General features: G+C 35.0%; 1 protein-coding gene across 1 annotated transcript in view; it reads right to left on the bottom strand.

Annotated features, from left to right (window-relative positions):
* The window catches only part of LOC102838839 (mucin-19-like), a 121,367-nt gene that overhangs the window by 60,298 nt on the left and 33,540 nt on the right, over nt 1-27,529 (bottom strand). Inside the window, exons 18-34 of the mRNA XM_006865345.1 lie at nt 23,702-23,912; nt 22,922-23,044; nt 21,516-21,639; nt 18,841-18,976; nt 17,554-17,646; nt 16,570-16,654; nt 16,266-16,403; nt 15,092-15,241; nt 11,663-11,757; nt 11,129-11,255; nt 9,591-9,837; nt 5,868-5,920; nt 5,667-5,767; nt 4,178-4,329; nt 3,527-3,665; nt 1,663-1,767; nt 1,362-1,556 (exon numbers count right to left, since the gene is read on the bottom strand). Of these exons, the coding sequence (XP_006865407.1) occupies nt 1,362-1,556; nt 1,663-1,767; nt 3,527-3,665; nt 4,178-4,329; nt 5,667-5,767; nt 5,868-5,920; nt 9,591-9,837; nt 11,129-11,255; nt 11,663-11,757; nt 15,092-15,241; nt 16,266-16,403; nt 16,570-16,654; nt 17,554-17,646; nt 18,841-18,976; nt 21,516-21,639; nt 22,922-23,044; nt 23,702-23,912 (2,274 nt within the window). The remainder of the gene's footprint in view (nt 1-1,361; nt 1,557-1,662; nt 1,768-3,526; nt 3,666-4,177; nt 4,330-5,666; nt 5,768-5,867; nt 5,921-9,590; nt 9,838-11,128; nt 11,256-11,662; nt 11,758-15,091; nt 15,242-16,265; nt 16,404-16,569; nt 16,655-17,553; nt 17,647-18,840; nt 18,977-21,515; nt 21,640-22,921; nt 23,045-23,701; nt 23,913-27,529) is intronic.

Raw genomic sequence — 27,529 nt, 5'->3', positions numbered from 1 at the left:
CATAGAGGAGTTCTAGATGTTGCGGACTCTTTACCAAATGTGATGCCTTTTCTAGAGACTGGTCTTTCTTGATGCTATATCTAACATGAGCAAGACAAAGTCTTATTATCTTCATTTCTAAGGCGCATTCTGTTTGTACTTCCTCCAAGATGGATTTGTTAGTTCTTTGGTAATCAAAGGTATATTCAATATTCTTTATCAATACCACAATTCAAATGCACAAATTTTCCTTCCATCTTCTTTTCTCATTGTCCAGCTTTTACATGAGTAAGAGATGACTAAAAAGATCATGGCTTGAGTCAGGAGTCTGTTAATCATCAAAGTGACATCTTTGCTTTTTAACACTTCAAACCAGTGTTTTGTAGCAGACTTTCCCAATGCAATATGCTGTTCAATTTCTTCATTGCTGCTTCCATGGGCATAAATTGCTGATTCAAGTAGAATCACAACTTCAATTTCTTCACCATTTATCATGGCGCTATTTATTGGTCCAGTCTTGAGTGTTTTCTTTATGTTAAGGTGTATTCCAAGTTGAAAGCTGTAGTCTTTGGCCTTCATCAGTAAGTGATTCAAGTTGCCTTCACTTTCAGTAAGCAAGTTTGTATCATCTGCATATTGTAGGCTGTTAAGAGTCTTCCTCTAATCCTGACTCCGTGTTCTTCATATAATCTGGCTTCTCAGATTATTTGTTCAGCATAGAGTTTGAAAAACACCACTCCACTACATAACTTTTTAGTAACCCCTTGTTCTGTTTGTAAGATTTTTTCTTAACCTTGATAGACAGACCAACAGACAGACAGACAGACAGACAGACAGATAGATAGATAGATAGAGATAAAAGATAAAGATATCACAATTTCTTACTGTATCATGAGTCTATTTTAAATTCTAAATTTTGGGAAGAAACCAGAATTCCTGGATAAGATTCTATTCTCATTTAATCTGGTATCCTATGTTGCAAAATTATCTAGTATCAAGTAAAATTAAGAAATAAGAAATAATTATATTAGCTAGCTTTAAATTATATATATTCAGACTCTAGTATTTTAGAATATTTTCTCTGTGGAATACACTAAATTTCATATATACCAACTACTTCTAAATCATACCATGTGATAACCACAAATAATCAAATATGGTTATACCACAATAATTTAATTTGACTACATTTTTATTAGAATCTCTTATCTTTGTATAACTATTATATTTCTAAGCTTAAGTGAAGGTGAAAGGTTTGTTACTATATCAGTAATCTGCCATTCACCACCCTCCCACTCACTACCTTTGAACACCCATCTTTAATTTTTAATAAAAGAAATGATTTTGCTTCCCCATTAATCGCTTATTAGTAATGTACATACATTCCAGCGTGGATCCAATATAGCAGAGATTCTTGTATTTTTGTCCCAAATCAGAGTTATTCCAGATACAAATTTCAGAATCAAGTACAAACCAACGGTATGAATGGAATATGTGTTTTCACTGATTCCACATTCCTTACTTTCTGCAGTTTTGACTGCTGTAACTTTACCATCTTGCAAAACAACATTCTGGTTCTATAAATAAAAAGAATTGAAAAGAATCACTAAAATAACATCTGTTTTATTTGACTTTTCTTAATCTGCATGAAAAAAAAAGAAATAAATAGAAATTGTTCTGTACCTTAAAAGCAACTACAATTTTTCTTGAGCATGTAAGCCCATCTTCACAGCAAGGGACACTTTCAGTTAAAACACGGAATGTGCCGTTTTCACTGCCACAATAGTCCTTAAAAATGAAATTATAATAATAGTTTATGAACAAGGAGGACCTGGAACTCAATTGCAATATTTGTATCAAAAAACATTTCCTAGAGGGTGAAATTTTAAATTCAGCAAATCATCTTGTGCTATGTTATGGAACCTCTAAAAGACAATGAATTCATAGGTAAGGCCTCAGCTGAATACAATTTACTTAACTTCCTTGGATGCAGCCCTTTTCTCATTACTTAATTCACATGTTCATAATTATTACTTGTTGTTAAGTGCTGTCTAATCAGTTCTAGGAGTACTGGTGTGGCACTGCAGATTAATGTACTGGACTGCAAGGTAGGTTTGAACCACAAGGTCAGCAGTTTAAGTGCATTAGCTGCTCCTCCTATGCAGGGTCGCTATGAGTCAGAACCAACTCGATGGCACATAGCAACAACAAAGTCAGTTCCAATTCACAGCAAGCCTGTATAACCTTGTGGTTAACAGTCCAATGCTTATCCTACAGCATCACGCCAGAACTCCAATTATACTATAGATATAAAAATATTTTGGAGTCCTGGTGTGAATAAGCACAGGACCACAAGGTCAATTTGAACCACAAGGCCAGTGGTTCAAATCTACCAGTCGCTCCTCGGAAATTCTATTAATTGGAACCTACTCCATGGTACTTAAGAACTTAACAACAACCTATTAAGAAATATAAATATTTTATGTTTGAACTTAAAGATATATGTCTAAAATCTGTAAATACCTAGAGAAAGGTGGCTTCCTTCTTTAGAGATTTATATTAAACTTGATTTCATTCAAAGCTAAAACTCACAAAACAATATAAAATTTTCTCAGTAAGTATTGCTTGGAAAGCACCTTAGTTGTATGTAACAATCATGAAGATCTAGAATTGACATTTTCCATTTACTAATAGCTTAACCTCTCTAAGTATTCATTTCTCCTCTGTATAGGAACAATAGGAACAATAATACCAGTATTGTAGTGTTACAATGATTAAGTACAATAAACCGTGTAAATCACTGGCACAGTAAGTACTCATAGATAGTAATTGTTATTGGTGTTGCTAGTGCTAGTCAGATAAGAATAATATTTCACATCAGTTGAGGACTTACTGGGCACTCCAGTGTTTGCTCTAATTTCAAATTCCGTTTTTGTTAAGTGGAGTCAGTTTTGATTTACAGTGACCTTGTGTAGGGTTTCTGAGGCTGTGAATCTTTTTCGGGAACAGAAACCCTATCTTTCTCCCTCAGAGTGACTGGTGGGCTAGAACCACCAACCTTGTAGTTTGTAGTCCAATGCGGAGCTACCATGCTCCCAAATTTCAAGTGGTGAGGGTGGTTATGTGCCGCGGAGTCTGTTCCGACTCATAGTGACCCTGTACAGGGTTTCCGGGGCTGGAACTCTTTACAAGAGCAGAAAGCCTCACTGGGAGCTGCTGACCTTGAGGTTAGCAGCTCGACTTGTAACCACTATGCTAGCAGCGCTCCTTAAATTTCAACAAGGGGCTATTATTATCCCCCATTTTACAAACATAGAAACTGAGACACAGAGAGGTTAAAAAATGTGCCCAAAGTCACACAGCTGATAAACATAGGGCCAGGGTTCAAATCTACACCTCCATAGCATTATGTTGTGGTACATTTTACTGCTTTCTCTATAGATTTGCTTTGTTAATTCCCTATTCCGAGAATAAAATTCTGCAGCACTCATCTACAAGTAATAATTAAGAAATATGAAAAACGATAATAAAACATACGTCCAATTACCTCAAGAAAGGAATACTGGCAGAGACCATCAAAGCTATAACTTTTTCCATCAAAAGTTATAACATGACCTTCCCCATACACGTGGCAAGTGTTTTGACATTCATTTTGTGTACAGTTCCATGATCCTTTTCTGCAAGTACTAAAGGAAAGAAAAAAAAGTGGTAATTAAAGTATGCCAATATTTATATACTCATATGATTTTTGTAAAGCAGCACAAATTGTTTTATACATTACATGTTGATTTTACAACAAAAATACATGTTGATTTACATTTTAGAATTATCTTTATTATAATGTCTTATGATCATTATATTCTGGTAGAATAGTGGTTATGAGTCGGACTGCGAATCTGAAGGTCATCAGTTCGAAACTACTAGCTATTCTGTGGGAGAAAGATGAGGCTTTCTGCTCCCATAAAAATTTACAGCTTTGGAAGCCCTATGTGGGGTCGCTATGAGTCGGAACATACTCCACAGCACACCACTACCACTAATATATTTTTTTAACTATAAAAACAATAGCAAGTTTTAACATTTAACCATGATTTTCCCAAATATCACCAAGTGTAACTAACTTTTTTCCTGTAAAAATAGCAGACTGTACATTTTCCAATATGCAAAACTAATAAAATATTCATCTTTTAATATGTACCATTTATTACATCCAACTGAAGTAACACTTCCTTGTTCATATTCTTGTCCACCAAAAGAGCATGGGCAGTCATCAGGAAACACACATTGCCCTTTGGAATTTCGAACCATTCCCACTGGACAATAGCACCCACGTTTGCAAGGCAAGTTCTCCTATAGGAAGAAACATAAATACATGCCATGAAGCTATAATCACATAATGCTATGTACATTTATGTACAATACATAAATATAACTAGTGTACATTACAATTAAGAAGTTAGAATTATATACAATAAATTAAATGACATTTATTTAATTTTTGTTTCACTGAAGTTTCTGTTTCCTTCTATTCTGCAATAAAGTTTTCTAAAATCTAAATTCTAATGCCATGTTAAAAACCACCATTTGCTGTCGAGTCAATTCTGGCTCATTGTTGTTGTTAGGTGTCATTGAGTTGGTTCCAATTCATAGCGATCCTATGCACAACAGAATGAAACACTGCCCGGTCCTGTGCCGTTCTCACAATTGTTTTGTTTTGTTTTCCTGAGACCATTGTTGCTGCCACTGTGCCAATCCATCTAGTTGGTGTCTTCTTTTTTGCTAACCCTCCACTTTTCCAAGGATGACGTCCTTCTCCAGGAATTGTTCCCTCCTGATAATATGTCCAAGGTATAGAGACGAAGTCTCACCATCTTGGTTTCTAAGGAGCATTCTAGCTGTACTTCTTCCAACATAGATTTGTTTGTCCTTCTGGGAATCCATAGTACTTTTAATATTCTTCTCCAACACCAAAATTCAAATACATCAATTCTACAGTCTTCCTTATTCATTGTCCAAATGGTGCAGAGTAGAACTGCACTTCATAGAGTATTCATCACTTTGCTCTTGCTAAAATTGTTTGCTGGGCCTTATACATGGAGTCCTGGTGTGGCATTGTAGGATAAGCAGTTGACTGCTCACTGTAAAATTGGAGTGCAAACCCACAGGCACTCCTTGGAAACCCTGAAGAGTCACTATGAGTCCAAACGAACTCCATGGCACTTAACAACAACAATACTTCTGAAGGAGTTCTGGTGTGATGCTGTAGGATATACACTGGATGGCTAATCACAAGATTAGCAGCTCAAAACCACCAGCTACTCATTGGAAACCCTATCCTTGGTCGCTGTGAGTTGGAACCAACTCGACAGCATTTAATATAAGTATACTTCTAAAGAATCCTTGCTGGAACTATAGAGTAAGCACTGGACTGCAAACCACAAGTTCAGCAGTTCAAACCCACCAGCTGCTTCATGACAGAAAGATAAGACTTTCTGCTCCCTGGAAGGGTGATAGGATCAAGATGAGTTGGAAGTGATTCTATGACACCTACAAACAACAATACTACTTCTGAAATGCCTCCGAATGGCTACCACCAAACTTGCTTCATAGCCATGCAAGTAACCATTTTTACACATAGGGATTTAACTGTGTGCACCTCATAAGGACTCCAATATCATGCTACTTACATCAAAAGTAGGTATGTTCCGAGTGCTACATGTTGTATCAGTTCTTCTCTGTGCCTTGGGATCAGTACAGTCTACATATTCAGCCCCACCTGAACAGTTCTCTACAGGATAAAGGAGGTTGTTGTTAATTAAGAGCCTCTTAATTTATTTATTTTTACCCAAGTAGTTATTTTAATTTTGTGCCATGATTTCAATACTTACGTAGGGTTATATCAAGGGGAGTTTGGCAAAGAAGAATTCCATTGCGACAGACACTGGAAATAAAGGGAAAAGTTACATTTAAACATCAAATTTCAAGAACAAGCTCTTATAACACTATTACTGCAACCCTATACAGGGTTGCTATGAGTTAGAACCAACTCAATGATACTTAACAACAACAAAGGGTAAACACATATTAACTTGGGTGAAGGAAAAGACAAATTAAAAACTAAGTAAAATAAAAAGCAAGCTAAATCTGTCAGTTGAGCAGGAGATAGATGAATCAAATAAGTGACTACAATGGTAAAAAAAAAACAAAACCAAAAAACAACATTCATTGTTAAATGATAGATTCGTGGACCCAGACAAAAAGGAAAGGTCCATCTGAAAACATTTTAAACAGGGATTTCATCTCTTCAGTGTGTAGAATTCCTATTTGTCTCGATGGATTAAATATGTTGACAAATCCAGCCCATCAGGACAAACCCCCTTCTAAGTCTGAAACGCCATGGGGAATACATAAGCAGACTTGTAAGCTTGCTGGTAATTGCCTCGGTCTACTTGTGAATGGAAATGGGGGAAAGACAGCAATGAAGACATGGGCTGAGTTCGACCATGTTCCATAGACTCCCATCGAACTTGAGATGAGAGAGAGAAGAGGACAGATTGGTTGGTCCAAAGTTTAGAGAGACCTGGGAACTCCTGAACCCCTGGACTCTGGCCTAGCCAATGGGGGCTCAAGTGATAGTAGAGTAGTCAGCTGATCTGAAGTGAGGGGAAGCATACAAGAACACCCAAACTAGCAGATAGTACCCATTTGAATTAGCTTGGATGACTTGCTGATCAGAACTCGACTAGAGGAAAATAAAGAAGTTTGATTCAGGAAGCACGTGTAAATTGCTACAATTTGGTAAACTTGACCTTTGCTTATGGATATAGTTGCTCAAAATTCCAACTAAGAGGAAGGGCAACTTCACATCAATGATCAAGCCTGTATCCTCAGTACACAGGGTTGATAGGGACAGGCAACTTAGACGTTAGCTAACAAAAATGGGGGCTATAAAGGCACGTAATGGCTGCCTTACAAGTTTTCAAGAGTGTGCTTAGTTTCAGAGTGAGGGGGCAGTGTTGAATCCCCATTGAATCGTTTTCTTCTTGTCTAGGTGGGTCTGGTGAAAGGGGATGGGAGAGGATAGGGATAGGATTCTTTTGGATCAGTAGAAAGTAATTGTTATCATAACCAATGCAATTGTTACAACTGTAAAGGTAGATGTGTAACAAAAAGGGAGGAGTAGTTAATCTTTCAATCCAGGAACAGAGGACCCTAGGACCATCAAGACGGAGGAGCATGAGGAAAGCATGGGATCCTAACCAGAGAAGAAGCGACACCAGAGACGGAAGCAGAGGTGATGGCACAGAGAGACTGAGCAGCTGAGGACTCTAGACCCAATCCTATGCAAAAGCTCATGTAGGAAATACGTCTGGCATTTCCTACATTGTTGTTGTTGTTAAGTACCATGGAGTTGGTTCCGACTCATAGTAACCCTACACAGGGTTTCGAAGGCTGCCAATCTTTCCGGGAGCAGAAAACCTCACCTTTCTCCCACAGAACAGCTGGTAGTTTCGAACTGCAGACCTTGAGGTTAGCAGCCCGATTCATAACCACTACACTACCAGAGCTCCTTATTTAGCACATTCTATTTTATTCTATGGGAAAACTCCTCTAAATAGTTTGTTTGTTTTCTGGAGAAAGATTCATTCATGTTCTAAAGTACCATCAAGTTGGTTCCGACTCACAGCAACCCTGTATAGCATTTCGAAGGAGTGGCTGGTGGATTTGAACCACCAACCTTGATAGGGTTAGAAGTTCAGTATCTTTGCTACAGCACCACATCATGGCTCATTCTATAGTATGATGCAAATACTGATTTCCTCTGTGAAATTTTCTTTTATCTCCTCAAGTAAAGACTGGTCCTTTTTCTGCCATATTATGGTATACAAATTTCCATTACAATAATCAGCATATCTCCTAGATTGTTGGTCCAAGACAATGTTCATTCATCATTGTAACTCCAGTATTCAGAACAAGGTGCCTAAATCAGTAATTAATTATATATACTTGAGAGAAAGTATTGTTCAATATGAAATTAGTTTGCATTTTCTGTATGTAAGAACTGCCAGAATATTTTTCTATTAGCATTCCAAACCAAATCAGAGTGGGATAAGTCAGCTATTATAGCTATTCTGAAGTAGGGAGCTCTCCAGGTTTAAGGAGATAATAACTAACTGGTGTGGCACTGTGGGTTGGTGTGCTGGACTGCAAAGCCAGTTTGAACCACAAGGTTGGTGGTTCAAGCTCACCAGCTACCCCTCGGAAACCCTAGACAGAGTCGCTATGGGTCAGAACTGACTCAACGGCACTTAACAACAAACAACATAAGAAATCAAAAGTAAAAAATATGTGAGGAATAATGAAAGCTGAGATAAGGAAGGGTGACTAAGGATAGAGCACTGGTGGCACCGTAGGATGAGCACTGGACTGCTAACCACAAGGTCAGCAGTTCAAATCCACCAGCTGCTCTGTTGGAGAAAGACTTCCTGCTTCCACAAAGATTTACAGCCTCAGAAACTCTATGGGCCACTATGAGTTGAAGCTAACTCTATGGCACTAAACAACAGAGAAGGCTTCAGAAGTTCAGGAGGTTCAATGGTTGAGTACTCAGCTGCTAACTGCAAGGTCATTGGTTTTAACCAACCAGTCACTCCTTTAGAGAAAAGACCAGGTGCTCTGCTCCTGTAATAGACTGGTGATGGTGGTTATGTGCCGTGGAGTGGGTTCTGAATCATAGCGACACAGCATAAGGTTTCCAAGACTGTAAATCATTACAGAAGCAAAATGTCTCATCTTTTTCCCACAGGACATCTGGTAGTTTCGAACTGCTGACCTTAAGGTTAGCAGCCCAACTGTAATAGACTAAAGGACCATAAAATCCTCAGTATCCATGACCCTGAGATCAAGAAGCACTAGATGGTGCCCATCCACCACTATCAACAACTCTACAAGGGATAACATTGGAAGGTTGTAGACAGAGTGGGAAAAAATATGGAACATGACTCAAAATCATTAAAAAGACTAAGCTTCCTAATCTGATTGAGAGTGGGGACTGTGGCCCTTAGTTCCCTTTAGGACAGGACCTGAACTCATGCCTGTGGCTTCATTTTCAGTCAAACAATAGTGAGGTCCCTAGGTGACCAGTAACACGAGGGAAGTATGAACTCCTTAGAATAGTCAACCATTTGACATAAAAAAGCGTAGCATTTACCTAAGGACAAAGTTCAGAAAGCAAGAAGGGTTAGAAAATGAGGAGGAATAGAAACAGGGAACATAGGGAGAAAGTGGAGTAAGCAATAAATATTCCATTGTGAGGAGAGCAACCAATATATGAAACAAAATATGCATGAATTATTGAATGGAAAACCAATTGGCTTTGTCCATCTTCACCCAGTACATCAAAAGAATTTAAAAAGAAGAGATTGCAGCCTAGAAAACCTTATGGGTCAGCTCAATTCTGTTCTTTGTCATCACAAAATTGACTCAGTGGCACACAACAGAAACAAGGAAGTTCTGTACTGGCAAAAAAACTATTCTTTGTAAAAGGATACAGTGCCTTAATTTCAGTACCATAGCAAGTATATAGTACTGTTTCTATATAGGATCCATACCATTTATTGTCATCAATATGGATGAGTTTGCCTGGCTGCAATACTTCATCATTGATATAGCAGTCACACTGAGATTTCTGAACACATTTTCCTTCATTATTTTGGTACATTCCATCAGGGCAGGCACAGCCATCAACTGGAACATCTTGGACATCACAGCTCCTATCTCTCTCTGACAATGATCGGCAAGAACTGTTGCAGGCTTTGACATTGTACTTGAAAACTAGGCCACTTGGACAAGAGTGTTCTGTTATTATAGAAAATAAAATACAGTGAATAGGTATATGTTCAGGGAATTTTCCTTCTTTATTTCAACTTGATGTTTATCAATATTAGTGTCTTTTACAGAATTGAGTTTATTTATTTTAAATGGTGCTTCTTATTTATAGGTTCTTGCATTCATTTTTTTTCAGTCAATATCTAATCCTACTATATTTCTATTTTCCTGGGGATAAAACTCATAAACATAATGGGCAAAATAATTCTTTAACATGGATTTCAGTCCTAAGAGGAAAGAAAAATGCAGTTAAGTGCTACAAAAATATAACATGAGAAGTCTTAAGTGTATATAACTGGGGTTATTCACTTCATGAGAAGATGTATAGAAGGAGAGTCATAAAATAGTCCCGATAGAGGCAATACTATGTGCAAGCAGGAAATGGAAAGCATTTTTTCAAATATGTGCAAGTAGAAGATAGCAGCTGTGAGCCTAGAGATGAAATCAATGGTTAAATCTTGTAGGGAGATTTTGCAGTTTGGTCTTTAACCTTAGATCAATGAAGTCATTGAATTGTTTTACTGGAGCATCACATGATCGGATTAGTCTGATTTTGTTTTACTTTAAATCTTACTATTTAGGAAATAGGTTAGTGGGAGCCAACAATGGATATTGAGGAGGCCATTGCAATCAATCAGGAGAAAAAGGATGGTCTTGAAACTAGCTAATGACAATAGAGATGGAGAGATATAAATGGATTTGAGATGGATTTTGGAGATTAATATGGCAGATCTTGTTGATGGACTGGACATGGGGTATAAGGTGCTAAAAATAATTTATTAGAGATGCATTGCAATACATATATTTAAAGCTAGGCAGGGATTTACATCAGCTCTTGATGGTTGAGTCCCTAATTTACTTCTCTTTTCTTATAACATAAGTACCTTATTTGGTTTATCTCAAAATAAGGTACTAATATTAGAATAGCATTTGAAAATGCATTGGCAGTCAGAATATTATTTAAATTTCAGCATAGCATAGCATATATAGACACAGGCATAGATAAATATATTCCTATTCTTTTTTATGTTTGACTCTATTAAAATAAGATGAAAGAAATAAATCAAGATACAATAATTATTCAAGTATATTTTTAAAATATTTAGGAGAACATCTTTGGAAAAAAAAACAAAAAACAAATAAAGATTTATTAACACACATAACTGAACCACACACACACACACACATACACACAAGGTTACACATACGAATACGCATACGGAGAAGGAGGTAGAGTAATCTGAAACCTCTATTCTCTTACCACATTGTCCAGTCCTCCATCCCACTATGGCTGTTTCCTTCTCAGCGCATGCTTTCACATAGTTGCCTAACATTGCACACAGACAATCTTCACTATTTTCACAACTGCAAGTATATTTTTTGCATTCCTTTAAAATAAGAATCAAATTTATATTTAATTATAGAAATATTAATAAGAACAGGTAAGCTGGGTATAATTATTCAATTCAAAACCACTCTTCTATCCTGAAAAAAATCTTTGATATCTTTTGGAACTATTTTTCTACAAAAATTTACAAAATAGAAGCATGATAATTAACCTAGTTGTCAAACAATTTAGAAAATATGAGTGTAACTTGTTCAAGAATATTGTTATTTTCAGGTTATTTTAAATATTGCCTTTTTTTTTTTTTTAAGTTGGGATGTCTAACAATTGAATAAATGAGATAATATAAAGTTAAATTTAAACATATACATTAATATATTGACAGTAGATGTTATCTTATTGATACCATACAAATTGTTTCTTAAAAGTAGTGATTACACCCTCACATACCTCAAGATAGGGTTTAGGATTCACAATAGGATGGCATGAAGCAAAGGGCCCAGCTGGATCAAGAAGAATTGCACAATGCTTATCAGCAAATTTTTCTGAAAGAAATTAATACAAACAAAATAATTTTAATAATGTAATATTTAAATTGGAAAATGTATATTTATAACAGAGCTTTAACTTTATTGACTAAAATAATTAGAAGCATAAAGTGCTTTACTAAAATAAATAAAATTTCTATTACTATGTTCAAAAAGAGCATGATATAATCAGAAATACCTTGTAATATTAGGGGCAAAGTACTAGCTCTCGCCATGAGTTGAATCAGCTACCTACTCTCTGAAATGAAATTTCTACATAAAATATGAAGAAGTAGAGACATTTCTTTAAGTGATTTTTTAACTTTAAGGACTATTGTTGTTGTCGTTAAGTGCCACTGAGTCAGCTCCAACCCATAGTGACCCTGTTTCTGAGGAGTGACTGGTGAACTTGAACATTCGACCTTGCAGTTCCAACTGATCTTGCAGTCTAGTGATTTAACTCACAGAGCAACAGCTACACCAGGGTGCCTATTCATGTTTAATTTTCACAGATTCCTAAGGGAAGACTCGACAGCTTTTTTTGTTTTGTTTTCTTCCCAGAAAGGTGATACAAGTTTTTCTGAAGGTCATACATTAAGACCACAATCAATAATTCATACACATTAATTTTTTAAGCTTTTTTTATTTGATATTTGCTTAATTTATAAATAACTAGTCGAAGTAAGTATTAAGTCAACAGAAAATAAAATTCACACATATAGCATCTTGAATAGCAAATGCTTGGTTCCCAAATGCTTACAGTTGATCACCATGACTAAGGGACAAACATCTTTAAAAATGTTTTCAATAATCTATTCATTGATTTTAAAATTTTTAAACTTTTCTAATAATTTGTTTATTCAGTTTATATTTTCTACTTAGATAATTATATCATATACAACCATTAAATATCTTTTCTCTTCTATCTGATGTATAGAACCTTTAATACTATGTTAAATAACTATAACAATAAAGGACATGCTATACTTTGTTTGGAGCTCTGGTAGCATAGTGGTTACAAAACGAGCTGCGAACCTTAACGCCAGCAGTTCGAAACTACCAGCCGCTCTGCGGGAGAAAGATGAGGCCTCGGAAACCCTGTACAGGGTCGCTATGGGTCGGAACTGACTCGATGGCACTTAACAACAACAATACTTTGTTTGGAGCCTTGGTAGTGTAGGGATTAGGAGCTGGACTGCTAATCACAAGGTCAATAGTTCGAGTTTACAAGTTGTTCCATGAGAGAAAGATGAGGCTTTCTGCTCCCTTAAAGATTTATAGTCTCAGAAACTCTATACAGGGTCTCTGTGAATCAAACTGACATGGTTATACACAACCACCACCATCTTTTGCTTAATCTGAAAATGTATCATGTTTTTTTCACAAATATGATTGCTATAAGATTGTGCAGTTTATGATCTTTTCCATCGGGTGAAATTTAACTCTTTGTATACATTGACTAAGTTGAATTAAGTTGAAATTTTATGAATTTCCTTCTTTATTCTACTGAAAAGTTAATGGCATAATAGATTTCTGACACTGACCATCATTATATTTCTAGATTAAATTTATTTGATCAAAGTGAATCTCATCATGGATAAAACTGTGTCCATTTCTTCCCTAGTACTACCTCTGTAGTTGGACCTGGAAAAAAGGATGCATCCACTTCATAAAACGATCTGGAAAAATTTTGTTCCTTTCTGTTTTCTAGAATAATATGTATAAGATAGGAGTGATCTCTTCAGTGTAGTTTAGTAGGATTCATTCATCTATGTTGTTATCAGAACAGGGTATTGACTGATTTAAAATATTAATATCCCCAGAAAGCAATAAATTTTGAAAAAAGACACCGAGGTCAATCATTTATAAAATTTTGACTTACTGCTTTTACATGTATTACTACATTATGCACAGGTTAACAACTGCTTTTTAAAACGCAGTTTAATTTTCTGTATTTCATTTTATTAAATTAAATGTAAACTATTGAAATGTATATATGTGTGTGTGTATGTATATATATATACATACATACATATACACACAGACACACCATATAGTCTAACAATTCAATTGGTTTCTCATGAGATGTCCATTCTTTCTGCCTATTCTCTTTCCCATTGTGTTTTTATTGCAATATTCCAATGATAAATTATACACAGTCAATTACTATGTTTTTTTCTAATGTCGCTATTGAATGATTTTAAAAATTAAAATGAATGAAACTTTCAAAAGTAATTTTAAATTTTATTATAAGTTGTTCATTGTTGTTAAGTGTCATCGAGTCAGTTCTGACTCATAGCGACCCTGTATAGGGTTTCCAAGCAGCAGCTGGTGGGTTTGAACTGCTGATCTTGTGATTAGCAGCCCAATGTTTATTCTACAGTGTCACACAAGGACTTCAACAGTATGAAGTTGATAATATTATTTCTTTAAAATGTGTGGATTAATTTAGAAAAACCAATATATCGACAAAACGTATTTTAATTTAGCTTCTACTGAATATCTTATTTTGAAAGAAACAATGTAAAATAAAGGCTTCAATAAAACCCATAGTATCTGAGGATCAATTAAGCAAATACTTGGATTCAAAAATACCTGGATGGCCTCATGATCTCTGGTCCTTATTAAGAATACTCTCTGGTCCCCATTATCAATGTCTGCATTAATAGTGGCACATACCTTTGTCCTCCATGAATTTTTGTAGGAATGGATTGAACTTTCACATGTGAAATTATTTGATAATCTAATATTATTAATAAGATCTATTTTCAGTGCTTGGTATAACCGATATACATAATAGCAATGCTTAGGAGGCCTAGATCTAGCTACTCTTCTGCCATTAATTGGGTCTTTTTATTTGATCAATGATTATTTCTGAAATTAGATTAAGAGGAAAAATGAATAAACTAGATGATGTGTATACACCAGTCCTGTGATTGATTCTATATCTATGAAGAAAACTGTTTTAAGAGTAAAAAAGAGGGTATAGGGAAGATTATTGTAAGGACTCTCCAATTAAGAATGTGTTTTCTTAGTCTCTTTTTTCTTTTTTCCACACAAGCAAAGGTTTATTGTTGGAAAGAGGTTTGCAAGCAGAGATAGGAACGGTGTAATGCAGGCTTGACTCTGTCTCCTTTTCTTAATTGTAAATACAAGAAAATAGCCTTTCTTATTCTAGGTATCCAGTCACCCAGCCAGACTGTCCTTATCTGCCCTGTCCTCTAAATCTGAGACAAACACAAACTAAAACCAGAATGATCTCATATGAATATTCTCATGTTATTACAAAAGTAAATATATAATTCTTTGCACCAAATATGAATTACAAAGTTTGATGTTTAGTTGGTATTACCTGTTTCTATGCTGACACATGAAGCTGGGTTTCCTTTAGGGCACGGCATCATTTCCCAAGACTCAGCAAAAGCCTCTGAGGTCTTCTCCAGTATATTCTGACTTGACATGAAATCATCCTCCGCTTTGTTGTTGTAGGAACCACAGAGTCCTATACAAAAGCACAGAGCATGTTTTACCTCTCCTCACCTACTAAACTTCTTGGATAGATACCCTCACCTCATGCATGGTTCTTTCATCAAATCAAAACCTGTAGAAGCTACTTGAAAATATTTTATACACATTAGTTTCATGTCACTTCAAATTAATATCCCCATTTCATTCAAATTCCAGGAGCAAGGAAACATTTGCCATGAATACATTTGCCTTTGTGTCAAGCTCATTAGTTTATTTAAGTTGATCATATTAATTTACAAATATCTGAACATTTAGTAACATGTAATAGAAAGCATGGCTGCAAGAGGAATCTTGTAACTGCATATTTCATGGCTTCAGAGTGGAAAGTTTAATCAAGTTGTGTTGTATGCTTTTTCTGACATGGACACACCAGTCACATTTTTTCTTCTATGTATGAATATGTCATCTCCTTAAGTAAAGGTATATAGCCAAAGCTTGGTGGCCTGTAAATCAACAGCTCTTATGGGATTTGTTATAGCTGACTTGTTCATTTCATTCTACATACTATGGTAGTGTGTAAGAGCTGATTTCTATGGTAGAAAACCTCAGTGAAAAAGTATGACTATGTAACCAATCAAAAAGACAAGAAAGAATATAGTTTTTTGTGGTTGACAAATTATTTTGAGAACATTTATAGATCTAATATTTTCATTCATTCTTTTTCATGCCAAGTATGAAATACATACTTAGTAATGTATACTAACAAACATTATACCAGCAAAATGATAAATAATATATATTATAAAATTACATTATATCAAATCTTAATTTAAAAACTTCAAAATATTTAAGTTGTTGAAAACCTTTTGTGAATAGTTTCTGTAATATATAATGCAGTCTACAATGAAATCCAAGTTGGAATTGTACTACAACAGGGAGAGAGAAGTGAAATTAAAATGCTTCACGGTTTAGTGTCTTCAGAATGATAATTTGAGTGATAATAAATAATAGTTACATGGGAATCTTGAAAATAAAAATTTTTAATGCAGAAGACTTACCTACGGTGTCTGTGAATTGATTGTGTGGCATGGAAACATACAGTTGCATTATAGGAAAAATTTGTATTTGCATTTTTGCCTTAAAGGATGTCTCCACTTGAATGTATGAGGAAGATGCTTTGAAGATCTGTACTTGATCTGTTAAAATAATTATTATCATTAATTATTAACAATAATTAACATTGTAAGTAGTTTTTAATTTCTCAAATACTTTACAATCTATAAAACAGAGGCATTTAATATTTTTTAAAATATGAATAAATGAATGTCTCTTACATTTATTTTTTAGTGCTATTAAACATACCTGAATAGTAATAACTTTGATTTCTTATCTTGTCATTTGTGACTGTGCCATCTCTATTGAATATATATTTGTCCACTGTAACAGACTAATATTTAAAATATATTGTTAGTTCATATGCATTGATATTCTTAAGTTAATTTTAATGTGCTATCCAAACCAAATCATAATTTTTGTGCCATATTATTGTTATGAAATTTTTTCGAGTCGGTCTCAATTCACAGTGACTATGTATAGGATTTCCAAGGAGCTTGAACCACTAACCTCGCAGTTCAAACTGACCTTGCGGTCCAGCTCATTAACTTGTTTAAGTTGATCATATTAATTTACAAATATGTAAAATACATATTTTTTAAAAAAGCATTCTAATGCTTTGCCATATTGTTTATTGTATCAACCCTATGAGGCAGATTGTAAAAGAAACTTCATTCCCAATTTTAGATGAGGAAACTGAGACCGAAGAGGGTAAATTCAATTTCCAAAGGTCAAATAGCAGGTAAGTGCCAAAAGCCAACCTACCTTCCCCATTTAGGTCTATTTACAATTATATTGTCAATTCCAAATACATGAAATTCTAACCAAGTGTCATCGCCTTCTTGTATGGTCCATGGAGTTTGATGATTTAATGAACAGATAATATGAATGGCACTGCAGAATAAAGCATTGGACGGCAAGGTCGGTTTGAACCACAAAGTTGGATGTTTAAACACACCAGCCACTCTGCAGAAACCCTGTAAGGGTCACTATGAGTTGAACCCACTTGACAGCACTTAACAACAACAACAACATGTTGTAATTGGTATACACTTGTGTGTTTAAAGCTTCTTAGACCTAGGAATGCTTCTAGAGACTTTATCAATTTTCTGGATAATTTTAGTTATCATTTTCATTTACATAGCAAAGCTTCTCCAACTTCTAAAAATTCTGAGTTTGTGAAGTATTTGGTTCCATTTTACTATAAACAAACTTTGAAAGCTTAATACTTACAGAATTCATATGAAGTGTAACACTATTTAAACATGTTCCTGTGTGACCACTTGGACATGGACGAAGTTCAATACTAATAGACCAATCCTTATCCTGTTTTAAAAAAGAAAGTTCATTAAAATGTTTAGTAAAATATTATTTGTTATATGCTATTACATATATGTATGCTAGTACATGGGATTTACTCAGAGTGCATTTAAAAAATGTTAAATATATTTAAGTCTTACATACAACCAATCTTTTAACCTAGTTTGGTTCCTGGATATCCAAGAGTTTTATAGAGGGTCCATACACCTTGTGTAATCTATACATACATTTTATGATGTGATTGATTTTCATAATCATCAATTTTTCTTTTAACTTTACTGATTTTGTTCTCCTCAATGGGAAATGTGCTGGATTGAGGAAAATCATAGAAATTAGAGGTATTTTAACTTGTTTATTCTCTGGACAGTGCATAATCTCTACATCCAGTATGAGAGATACTTACCCTGTAAAACTGCAAATGGCAGTATAAGTGATAAATATTGACTTCCAATTCACATGTAAGATCTAGGAATCCTTAATGTTTAAGAAACAATGTTCCCCTTTCTTTTTCCCCATCCTCTAGCCTCATGGATTATGAGAAGAGAAATATAAATAGTAACAGTCAATCAGCAACCTTTGTTTTAGATAACTGCCTTTTGTACTAACTAAATTTTGTTGATTTACTGGATGTTGATCCACATCTCTCATTTCAGGATTCATAAATTTTGTTCATCTCTGTATCTTATCAGGAAGATTAAATGAACATGAATAGTCTCATGCTCACAAAAGGCATTAGTTACAAAATAATTTAGTACTGAAAATAATTTAAACATAATTGTGATCTCTATCATACTGGGAATATTATATAAGGAAAACAAAATATTAATGTAAAGAAATAATGATGAAAGGAGACAATGCTTCATGTAATATAACTGATTGCTTAGTCTAAAGCACTAGTGGACACGTGTAAATAAAAGTACAAGAATAAAATAATGTCCAGTGTATTTACAGAATTATTCATGAGTAAAGGGTTTTATGAGCAATGGATTTCCAAGAAACACAGGCAATACCAATGATAAATGTCACTATGTGGCAAAACACAACAACAACAACAACAAACAAAGAGATATTGAAAGGTATAATCAGTAATAGAGTTCATATATTTAATACTAATTCAAAGTGAAGATTGAACTTTCAATGGATTGGAAAATATCTTGGTGTTTGCATAAGTTTTCTCAAGTGTTCTAGACTACTACATACATGTATGGCCAAGAAGTGACAGTTTCCAGGATGGTTGAATTTAACACCATCAAAAGTGGTCAGTGAGCTTCCTTCCACTTTACATCTCCCAGGACATAATGCTTCAGTGCAAGACCACTTTGCTTCTTGGCATGTACTGTTAAAATGTAATGAGCATGTTAAAAGTCATCAATCATATTTTCTCTGTGATCAAAATAAATATCACAACATTTAAAAAATCAAATCTCAAAATAAATTATTTGGTCATATTCTGTATCCAATACCTTAGCTCTGATAAAATGTCTGGTATTTTAAAAGACTTGAATTTCATTGACTAGAATGATATACCTTCCACTTTCATTATACATATGCATACTTATAAAGTAGATTTCATCAGTTTGTTCATTTAAATGGAATACATTTAATTATTACTCTCAAACTATCTGCTATATATCATATTTATAAGCCTGCACTGTCCAATACAATACAAACACAAGTGGCTATTGTTGTTGTTAAGTGCCATAGATTCCATTCTGACTCATAGTGACCTGGTATAGGCTTTCCGAGAAGCAGCTGGTGGGTTTGACCTGATGACCTTGTGGTTTGCAGTCTCGTGCTGATCCTACAGCTCCACACCAGGAGTCTACAGGTGGCTATAGAGCATTTGAAATGTGGCTAGTTCAAATTGAGGTCTTTTGTAAATATACAATACATACTTAATTTTGAAATAAAAATACATATGATGAAATGTCTATCAGTTTTATTTTGACTGTATGTTGAACTGATAATAGTTTCACTTTTTCTGTTGTTAAGTGCCATCAAGTCAGTTTCAACTCATAGTGACCCCTGTATAGGGTTTCTGAGGTTGTACATCTTTACCTGAGCAGAAAAACCTCAACTTTCTCCCATGGAGCATCTTGGCATCTTTTAGGTTTGAACTACTGACCTTGTGGTTAACAGTCTAATGTTATGTTAAATAAAATATATTAAAATTGATTTCACCTGTTTCCTTTTGTGTTTTTTTTAAATGTGAGTACTAAATTTTTTAAATTGTAATATATATATATATATATATATGTATGTTAAGTACTGTGGAGTCTGTTCCAACTCATAGTGATCCTGCACAGGGTTTCTGAGGCTGCAAATCTTTATGGGAGCAGAAAGCCTCATCTTTCTCCCACAAACCAGCTGGTAGTTTCGAACCGCCAACTTGAGGTTAGCAGCCTGATTCATAACCACTGTGCTACCAGAGCTCCTTATATATAATTATTAATATGTCATGATTTACTGAATGTCTATAATAGTACTGTGCAAGACAAATATAACATGAACCATAAATGTGATATATATATATATATATATATATATATATATATATACACACACATATATGTGTATATGACATATATGTGCACACATACACACATGTATATGCACACATGTGTGTCACATTTATGGTTCATGTTATATTTGTCTTACACTGTACTATTCATCATGACAGATTAATAATTATGTTATTCATTATGTAATATGGTATTGCACTATAATAAAACATTTTTATATTTATAGAGAAACATCATATTATGGATAATAGATTTTTATAAAAGTTGAACTTGACTATTTCCTCACAAAGACACAGAAATTTCTATAAAAGTCTTGCAGAAATCTGGAATCATGTTGATTCTTCAAAAAAGAAAAATGTTCTGTGACTACTATGTTATTTTGGTTTTGTTAGGTGCCATGGAGTTGGTTGCAACTCATAGTGACCCTATGCACAATAAAATAAAGCACTTCCCGGTCCAGTGTCAAATGTTGCCACTCTCAAGCCCATTGCTGTTGCCACCTTGTCAATCTATCTCATTAAAGGTCTTTCCCTTTGTCACTGACCCTCCACTTAATCAAGCATGTTGTCCTTCTCCAGGGACTAGTCCCTCTTGATTATATGTCCAAAGTGTGAGAGATGAAGTCTCACCATCCTATCTTCTAACAAGTATTCTGACTATAATTCTTCCAAGACAGAATTTTCATTCTTCTGGCAGTCATGGTACTTTTATTATTCTTCTCCAACACCATAATTCAATTACATTGCCTCTTTTCTGGTCTTTCATATTCATCATCCAACTTTCATATACATAGGTGGTGATTGAAAATATAACTTAGGTAATGCACATCTTAGTCCTCAAACTGACATCTTTGCTATTGGTACAATAACTATCAATACATTAAAATTCAGTCAGTACTAAATACACTATCTTTACCTGTATAGCTACATCTATGCTATTTGTAGCTATTGTTTTTTGATGCACATTTCATTCAATACTTGGCATAATTAGCTTAATTATTGATTCATTATTATACCCAATTCTTTGTATTATGTTATTCTTTGTATTATGTTTATTATTATTATTCTTTGTATTATGTTTATTATTTGCAATTGCCAATTGGTTTACTATTCAAAACACTATTTCAGTTAGTGAACACTATTATCTTTAAAAGACACACAAAATATTCATTATTTTTACAATAAAAAATACATTAAATCCTCCTAAAAAAAAAAAAACAGCCAAAGCATCAACAACCCAGGAAATGTAGTCCAATTGTTATTTATTTCTGAAAATTTTACTTTTATGGCCCATTTAAGAAAATGTACTAAGTTTCCCAATCAATAAAATGTTAACAGAAAAGCACACACATACCATCGAGAACCACAAGGACCTTCTCGGACTGCTCCTGACTGAAACACTTTTCCATTAGATTCACAGGGACAGTGAGCCTTTAATACACATTTTCCTTTGTCTCCAATGTCATCCAATAGATAGCCTGGAATATGTTACATAAGTCAAATTTTAAACTATGTAAGTATCAGTAAACTGTCAAGCGGTGTGTCATAGATTGAATGTGTTCCCCTAAAAGATATGTGAAATCCTACCCTCTGTATCTATAAATGTGATTTTGCTTGCAAATAGGGGGTTTCTTTTGTTATGTGAATGAGGCCATATCAGAGCAAGATAGATCTTAAACTTAATCACTTCTAAGTGGTGTCTTACAAAAAGCAGAATAGACATAGACCCACATGCAGGGGGAACACAGATGATGTGAGGAAGGCAAACTCACACAGGATTACCAGCTGATACTAAGAACGATAAGAGCCAACAGATGGAATCAACACAGGAGCTCTGGTAGCGTAGTGGTTACGAATCGGGCTGCGAACCTTAAGGTCAGCGGTTCGAAACTACCAGCCGCTCCGCGGGAGAAAGATGAGGCTTTCTACTCCCGTAAAGATTTACACCCTCGGAAACCCTGTACAGGGTCGCTATGGGTCGGACCCGACTCGACGGCACTTAACAACAACAACAACTAAGAACGATAAGAGCCAACAGATGGAATCAACACAGGTGAGACACTGATTTGGACTTTTAGCCTCAGTAACTGCAAGAACATAAATTACTGTTTTATAAAGACATCTGCTTGTTGTGCATTTTGTTTGAGCAGCCCTAGGTTAACTAACACAAGGAGCTTTATGAAAATGTATCTTCAGCTAGTTCTTTCAAGTGTAAACATGCTCTTAAAATGGCAATTTCCTGTTTTAACAGTCTCTACTAGTTTGATATCTAACAAGAGTACAGATAACACTTTTCTGAGCCTGAGATTGTGATCCACAGAGTAGTTATATTGGCGAATGATCTGTGGAGTACCAGGGACATCAGGTACTGTGAAGAGAGAAACTGCTGTGGCTGTAAAATCTCTCTATCCTTCTTTTACAGTTTGTAAAGAGGACGTTGTAGGAATAGTTAAATTTATGAGGTATTTTATTTCAGATACTGAAACCAACCCCACTGCCATGTCAGTATTCTGATGCAGCGACACTCTAGGACAGAGTAGAATTACTCCTTAGAGTTTCTGAGACTAATTCTTTATACATGCAGACAGCTTCATTGCTCTTCCCAGAGTGTCTGGTGGGTTTGAACCAGTGATCTTGCAGTTAGCATCCCAATGCTTAGCTCACATTGCCCCCAGGGATCCTCTTGTTTCAGATAAGACACCACTGTATTTGTGTCAAATGATTTTCAGCTGTATTAGTGCATCATACAGGGTGTATTACCTTCAGGGCAGGTGCAGCCACTCACACATTCACTGTCTTGGAAAGGAGCCACATTAGAGCAAGTTGCAGGATTTGAGAGTCCACATTCTTTGTAGATGTGTTTTTTCGGACAGACAGGCTTTTCTGGAGGAACATATAAATATATATGTATAGAAAATAAAGGAAAATGCATGTAATAAATATACAATTTTAATGGATAGCATTTCAAATGGGATTCTTTGTATCTGATTCAAGATATGAGTCAGTCTTTAAGATACTTGATATATCTATATTATTCCAATTTACCATGTATTGTAATACTCAATTTGGAAAAACATGTATATTGCATGTAATTTGATTGCATATTAATTTGAAATGGATATACTACAAATATTATAATTTACAAGGATTGGAATATACATTTACACTCGTATGAAGCTCATATTTAGTTTTAATCTTCTTGAAATAAACTATCAGCGTATGTTTTATAACTCTTCCAGTTTTTTTAAACATAATTCATTCATCCTTCCTTCTGTAACTTTTACCGATTATAAGCACTGTACGTTTCCTTATTCAATGTAATTAAATTCTTAACACAAAACACTGTGTGTATTTCTGGCAAAATTTTTACCCAAAAATAGGTTTAATTTTCAGAAGTACATGTGAGAGATAAGACTCAACTCTCCAAGTTGCCTCTCAGAGCTAAGACTCTTTTGGTAATATTACTTAGAAACATCGCTTAACTTTGAAGTTTTATAAAAGCATATTTAATTGGGATCTACTATAAAATTGAAAACATACTGCAAACCACATCAGAATCATCTCTCCAGGATTCATAGACTCCAGGACCATCTGCAGCACAGAGGCGGGACAATTCTGAGAAAGTGTCACATGTAGATTTTTTGTCTCTGTGTTGGCAGTATTCATCAGCACAAATCATTTTGTAGTTATTGGCTAAAGAGGAAACTTTTCCACATTTCTCAAAGTAGGTTTCAATAATTCTGTTGCAGTGCTGTGAAATAAAGATTGATGTTACATTAAAATAAGAAAATTAGATAAACCATATAAATTCTAATGGAATTGTATTTTTCCCCCCACACTATCATGTGACAGGGGGAGTTGGTAGGTTCTGGTTGAAATAGAGCTTTTTGAAGTATTACAGTACATGTAGTGACTGTAAAAAGAATACTGGCAATTTTGGATAGTTATATAATAACTTCAAGTATAACTAAATATATCTAAAATTTCTTTAAGTATGACATGGGTTTTAGAACTGAGGAAAGGAAAACTTGGATGACTGATAATGGAATGCTATATGACTGAATATCATAAAAAGAAGAGATATTGGCCTGTTAGCTGTTAGTCTGTTCATTTTTTGATGAACAAACTAACGAAAGTAAAATAAAGTAACACTCTCCTTTCTTTATGGGGACCATGTAAATTTTCTCTGAAAATCACAGATTTATCTTCATGTTGGTTAATGAAATGAAGCCAATATTGTTGAGCTTGAAAAGTTCAAAGTTCATCATATTTCAAATACCACATTATCTAATTTCTTTTTAGCAATGTTTTTTTCTAGAGAAACACAAATCTACTCTCAATCAGTTGGACAATTTGTACTAACTGGTTACTAGGAAAGTTGGTTAATATTCTACAAATGAAATATAATAATCACATATTATTTTTTCTTCTCTTAACATTTGTTTCTTTCTTACTAGATTATAGGCCCCTTTAGTGGAAGAAATGAAACTTTGTGTCTTCTTGATATGACACAATGCTTTCACATTGTTGTTGTTGAGTAGGTTCCAACCTATAGCGATCCTGTTTAGGGTTTCCAAGGCTTCAAATCTTTGTGGGAGTAGAAAGCCTCATCTTGGTGTAACACAATGCTTTCACATTGTAAGACCTTACCTAAATATATGTTTATTCAACTAACATTTTTGAACAGTCACAAGTTTATTGGCTATGCAACTACTACAACAGATAAAAACATAATCCTTGTCATGTCAGAACTCATAATCTTGTAGGGACGATGAGGAAAATATGGTCATGATGTCTTATCATAAATGCCACATGAGTGTCGTAGGCATATTTCAATGACCATAAAAGGAGAAAGAAACTTCAATAACCAAGGAGAATTTCACAAGAAAAATGGAGGGCAATCTTATTATATGTCATGGCGTAATTTGCTTTGCTAGAAGATAAGAAGGCTATAAAGTCAAATGAAACAAATATTGTAGATAAAACAAACACATCTTGTATTCATACTGCAATACTCAACATTTTACAAAACAACAATTATCTCCATCTTGATAATTTTATTTTACGTTGAACTGGAAATACTTGAGCACTCATTGAGTCACCAAGTGGATGCAATCTATTAAATTTTGCTTAACAGAATTACATATAAGGGTAAATAAAAACATACTACATAAATCATAGAAATTTTTCCTAAAAATTGTAAAAATATGAAGCTATTGTTTCTCAACTTGGTCTATTAACTTCTGAAGGCAGTGTTTCCATTTCTGTAATCTTTCCTTTAAAAAGTGTGCACTCTAATTTACACCACATCAAAATGGCAATTTGGGCATCCTTGAGGGACTCAAATTATGTTATTTTTAAATGTTCTTTGAGCTTTTGAGATAAAAAGAAGTATGAAGGGGCAAGAACACATCTATAGGATGGATAGCATAACATTTCTCAAAGAAATTATTTTAGGACAGCCCAAAGTACTCTTGAACATTGAGCAGGGGCATTGCTGTAATGGAGAAAACTTCCTCAGCACAACATCCTGACATTTTTGTGAACCATACAGTGTTTCATTTTCTTAAAATGACTTCCTAATGATTTCCCTGTGTCCTTCCAAGAAAATCTATCAAGATTGTTGTTGTTAAGTGCTGTAGAGTTGGTTCTGACTCAGAGTAACCCCAGATAGGTTTTCCGAGAAGCGGCAGGTGTGATTGAACTGCTGATCTTGCAATTAGCAGTCCAGTGCTGACCCTCTAGTGTCACACCAGGACTCCAGGATAACCCTTTAGAATCCCAAAATACCTACTGAGCTGACCTCTCTGCCTTTAACTGAACTGACTCAACAGATCCTCTCAGAAACCACTGTTTTAATGGGACCTTGTACCATGGACTATACTGGTAAATTCAAACCTTGTTCCCTAGTTACAGTTCATTTCATAAAATCATCATCTTTGATCTTGCTGAAAAGACTAATGGAAAGATCAGCTCTTTGGGCTAGGATCTTCCCACAATGCTTTAGGCATCTATTTAGCCAAAAGCAGAGGCCAAGATGTTCAATTAAGTTTGAAAATGCCACACTGTGTGAGATCCCACTTTAGTAGCTATCACATCAATGGCAGTTTTACAATCTTCTTCTGCCAGTTTCTGGGCTTCAGTCAGTGTCTTCATTTGTCAAGGACGATGGCCTTCTCTCTCTTGACTCATCTTTGAGGTCTCCCAAACGTCTTTAAAATGCTTTATCCATCTAAATATGGTTTTTTTATATGAGGCAGAATCCCGATAAACTTGTTGCAAAGTTTCAATGCTCTAGGAAGAGGTCTACTTAAGTTTTGTTAGAATGTGATATTACTCGGGTCCTCAAAATCAGTTTTCACATGACACAAAGAGTATCCTTTGTTTTTTTAAGGCAACCTAATGAGTCCTGGAGAGTCCTGGTGTGGCGCTATGGGTTAATGCGCCAGACTGCAAAGCCGTTTGAACTGTAAAGTTGGTGGTTCAAGCTCACCAGTCACTCCTCGGAAACCCTATACAGGGTCGCTATGGGTCAGTACCAACTCGACGGCACTTAACAACAACAATGTGTCCTTGGTGGAACCGACTCGGCAGCACTTAACAACAACATTGAGTCCTGGTGTGGTGCTGTGTGTTAATGCACTGGACTGCAATGTCGGTTGGAACCACAGGGTCGGTGGTTCAAGTTTACCAGCCGCTCCTTGGAAACCCTATACAGGGTCGCGACGAGTCGAAACTGACTCGATGGTACTAAACAACAACAACAACGAGACTAAGGCAATTGTATTACTGAAAGAAATTGTCTTCAGGCATCAAATAGTCACAGAGATATAATTAAACATGTTTTATTTGGAATAATCCCATGCATGTATGAACTGGAATCCTAATTGCAGTACTTTTTGACTTGCCTTTGAAAGTGTAAAAAAGTGTACAAAGACTATAGTGCTTTTTGTCAAGTGCTGTAATTAAAAAGTTTTACAAATAAAAAATAAAAGGTGGGGAAAGCTCATTCAGACTAGTTACCTAGGACAAAAGTAAAAGAGTGAGAGAAGAAACTAATTCTTAAGGGTACAATACATGGATTTCCAAAACTATAAGTCACTTCATGAAGTGCTTATCCTAAGAAGAAAATGTGTGAGGTGAAGGACAGAAAATCATTTATTACACCCCTTCTAGCCAAATTTCTCCATTTTGTGATGCATTGTGAATCCAAATCTCTTTATTCCTGTGACTATGGACCCAGTTTGAAATGAGTTGCTAAGGCGTAGAGCTTAAAGTGTGGTTAAGGAGTCCTGGTGTGGCACTGTAGGGTAAAGCATGAACCGTAAGGTTGGTTTGAAACACACGGCCAACAGTTCAAACTCACCA

Source organism: Chrysochloris asiatica, unplaced genomic scaffold, assembly GCF_000296735.1.
Source record: "Chrysochloris asiatica unplaced genomic scaffold, ChrAsi1.0 scaffold00077, whole genome shotgun sequence".
NCBI classification, from domain to species: domain Eukaryota; kingdom Metazoa; phylum Chordata; class Mammalia; order Afrosoricida; family Chrysochloridae; genus Chrysochloris; species Chrysochloris asiatica.
Note: the sequence above shows the minus strand (reverse complement) of the source record. Positions and strands in the feature narration are given on the sequence as shown.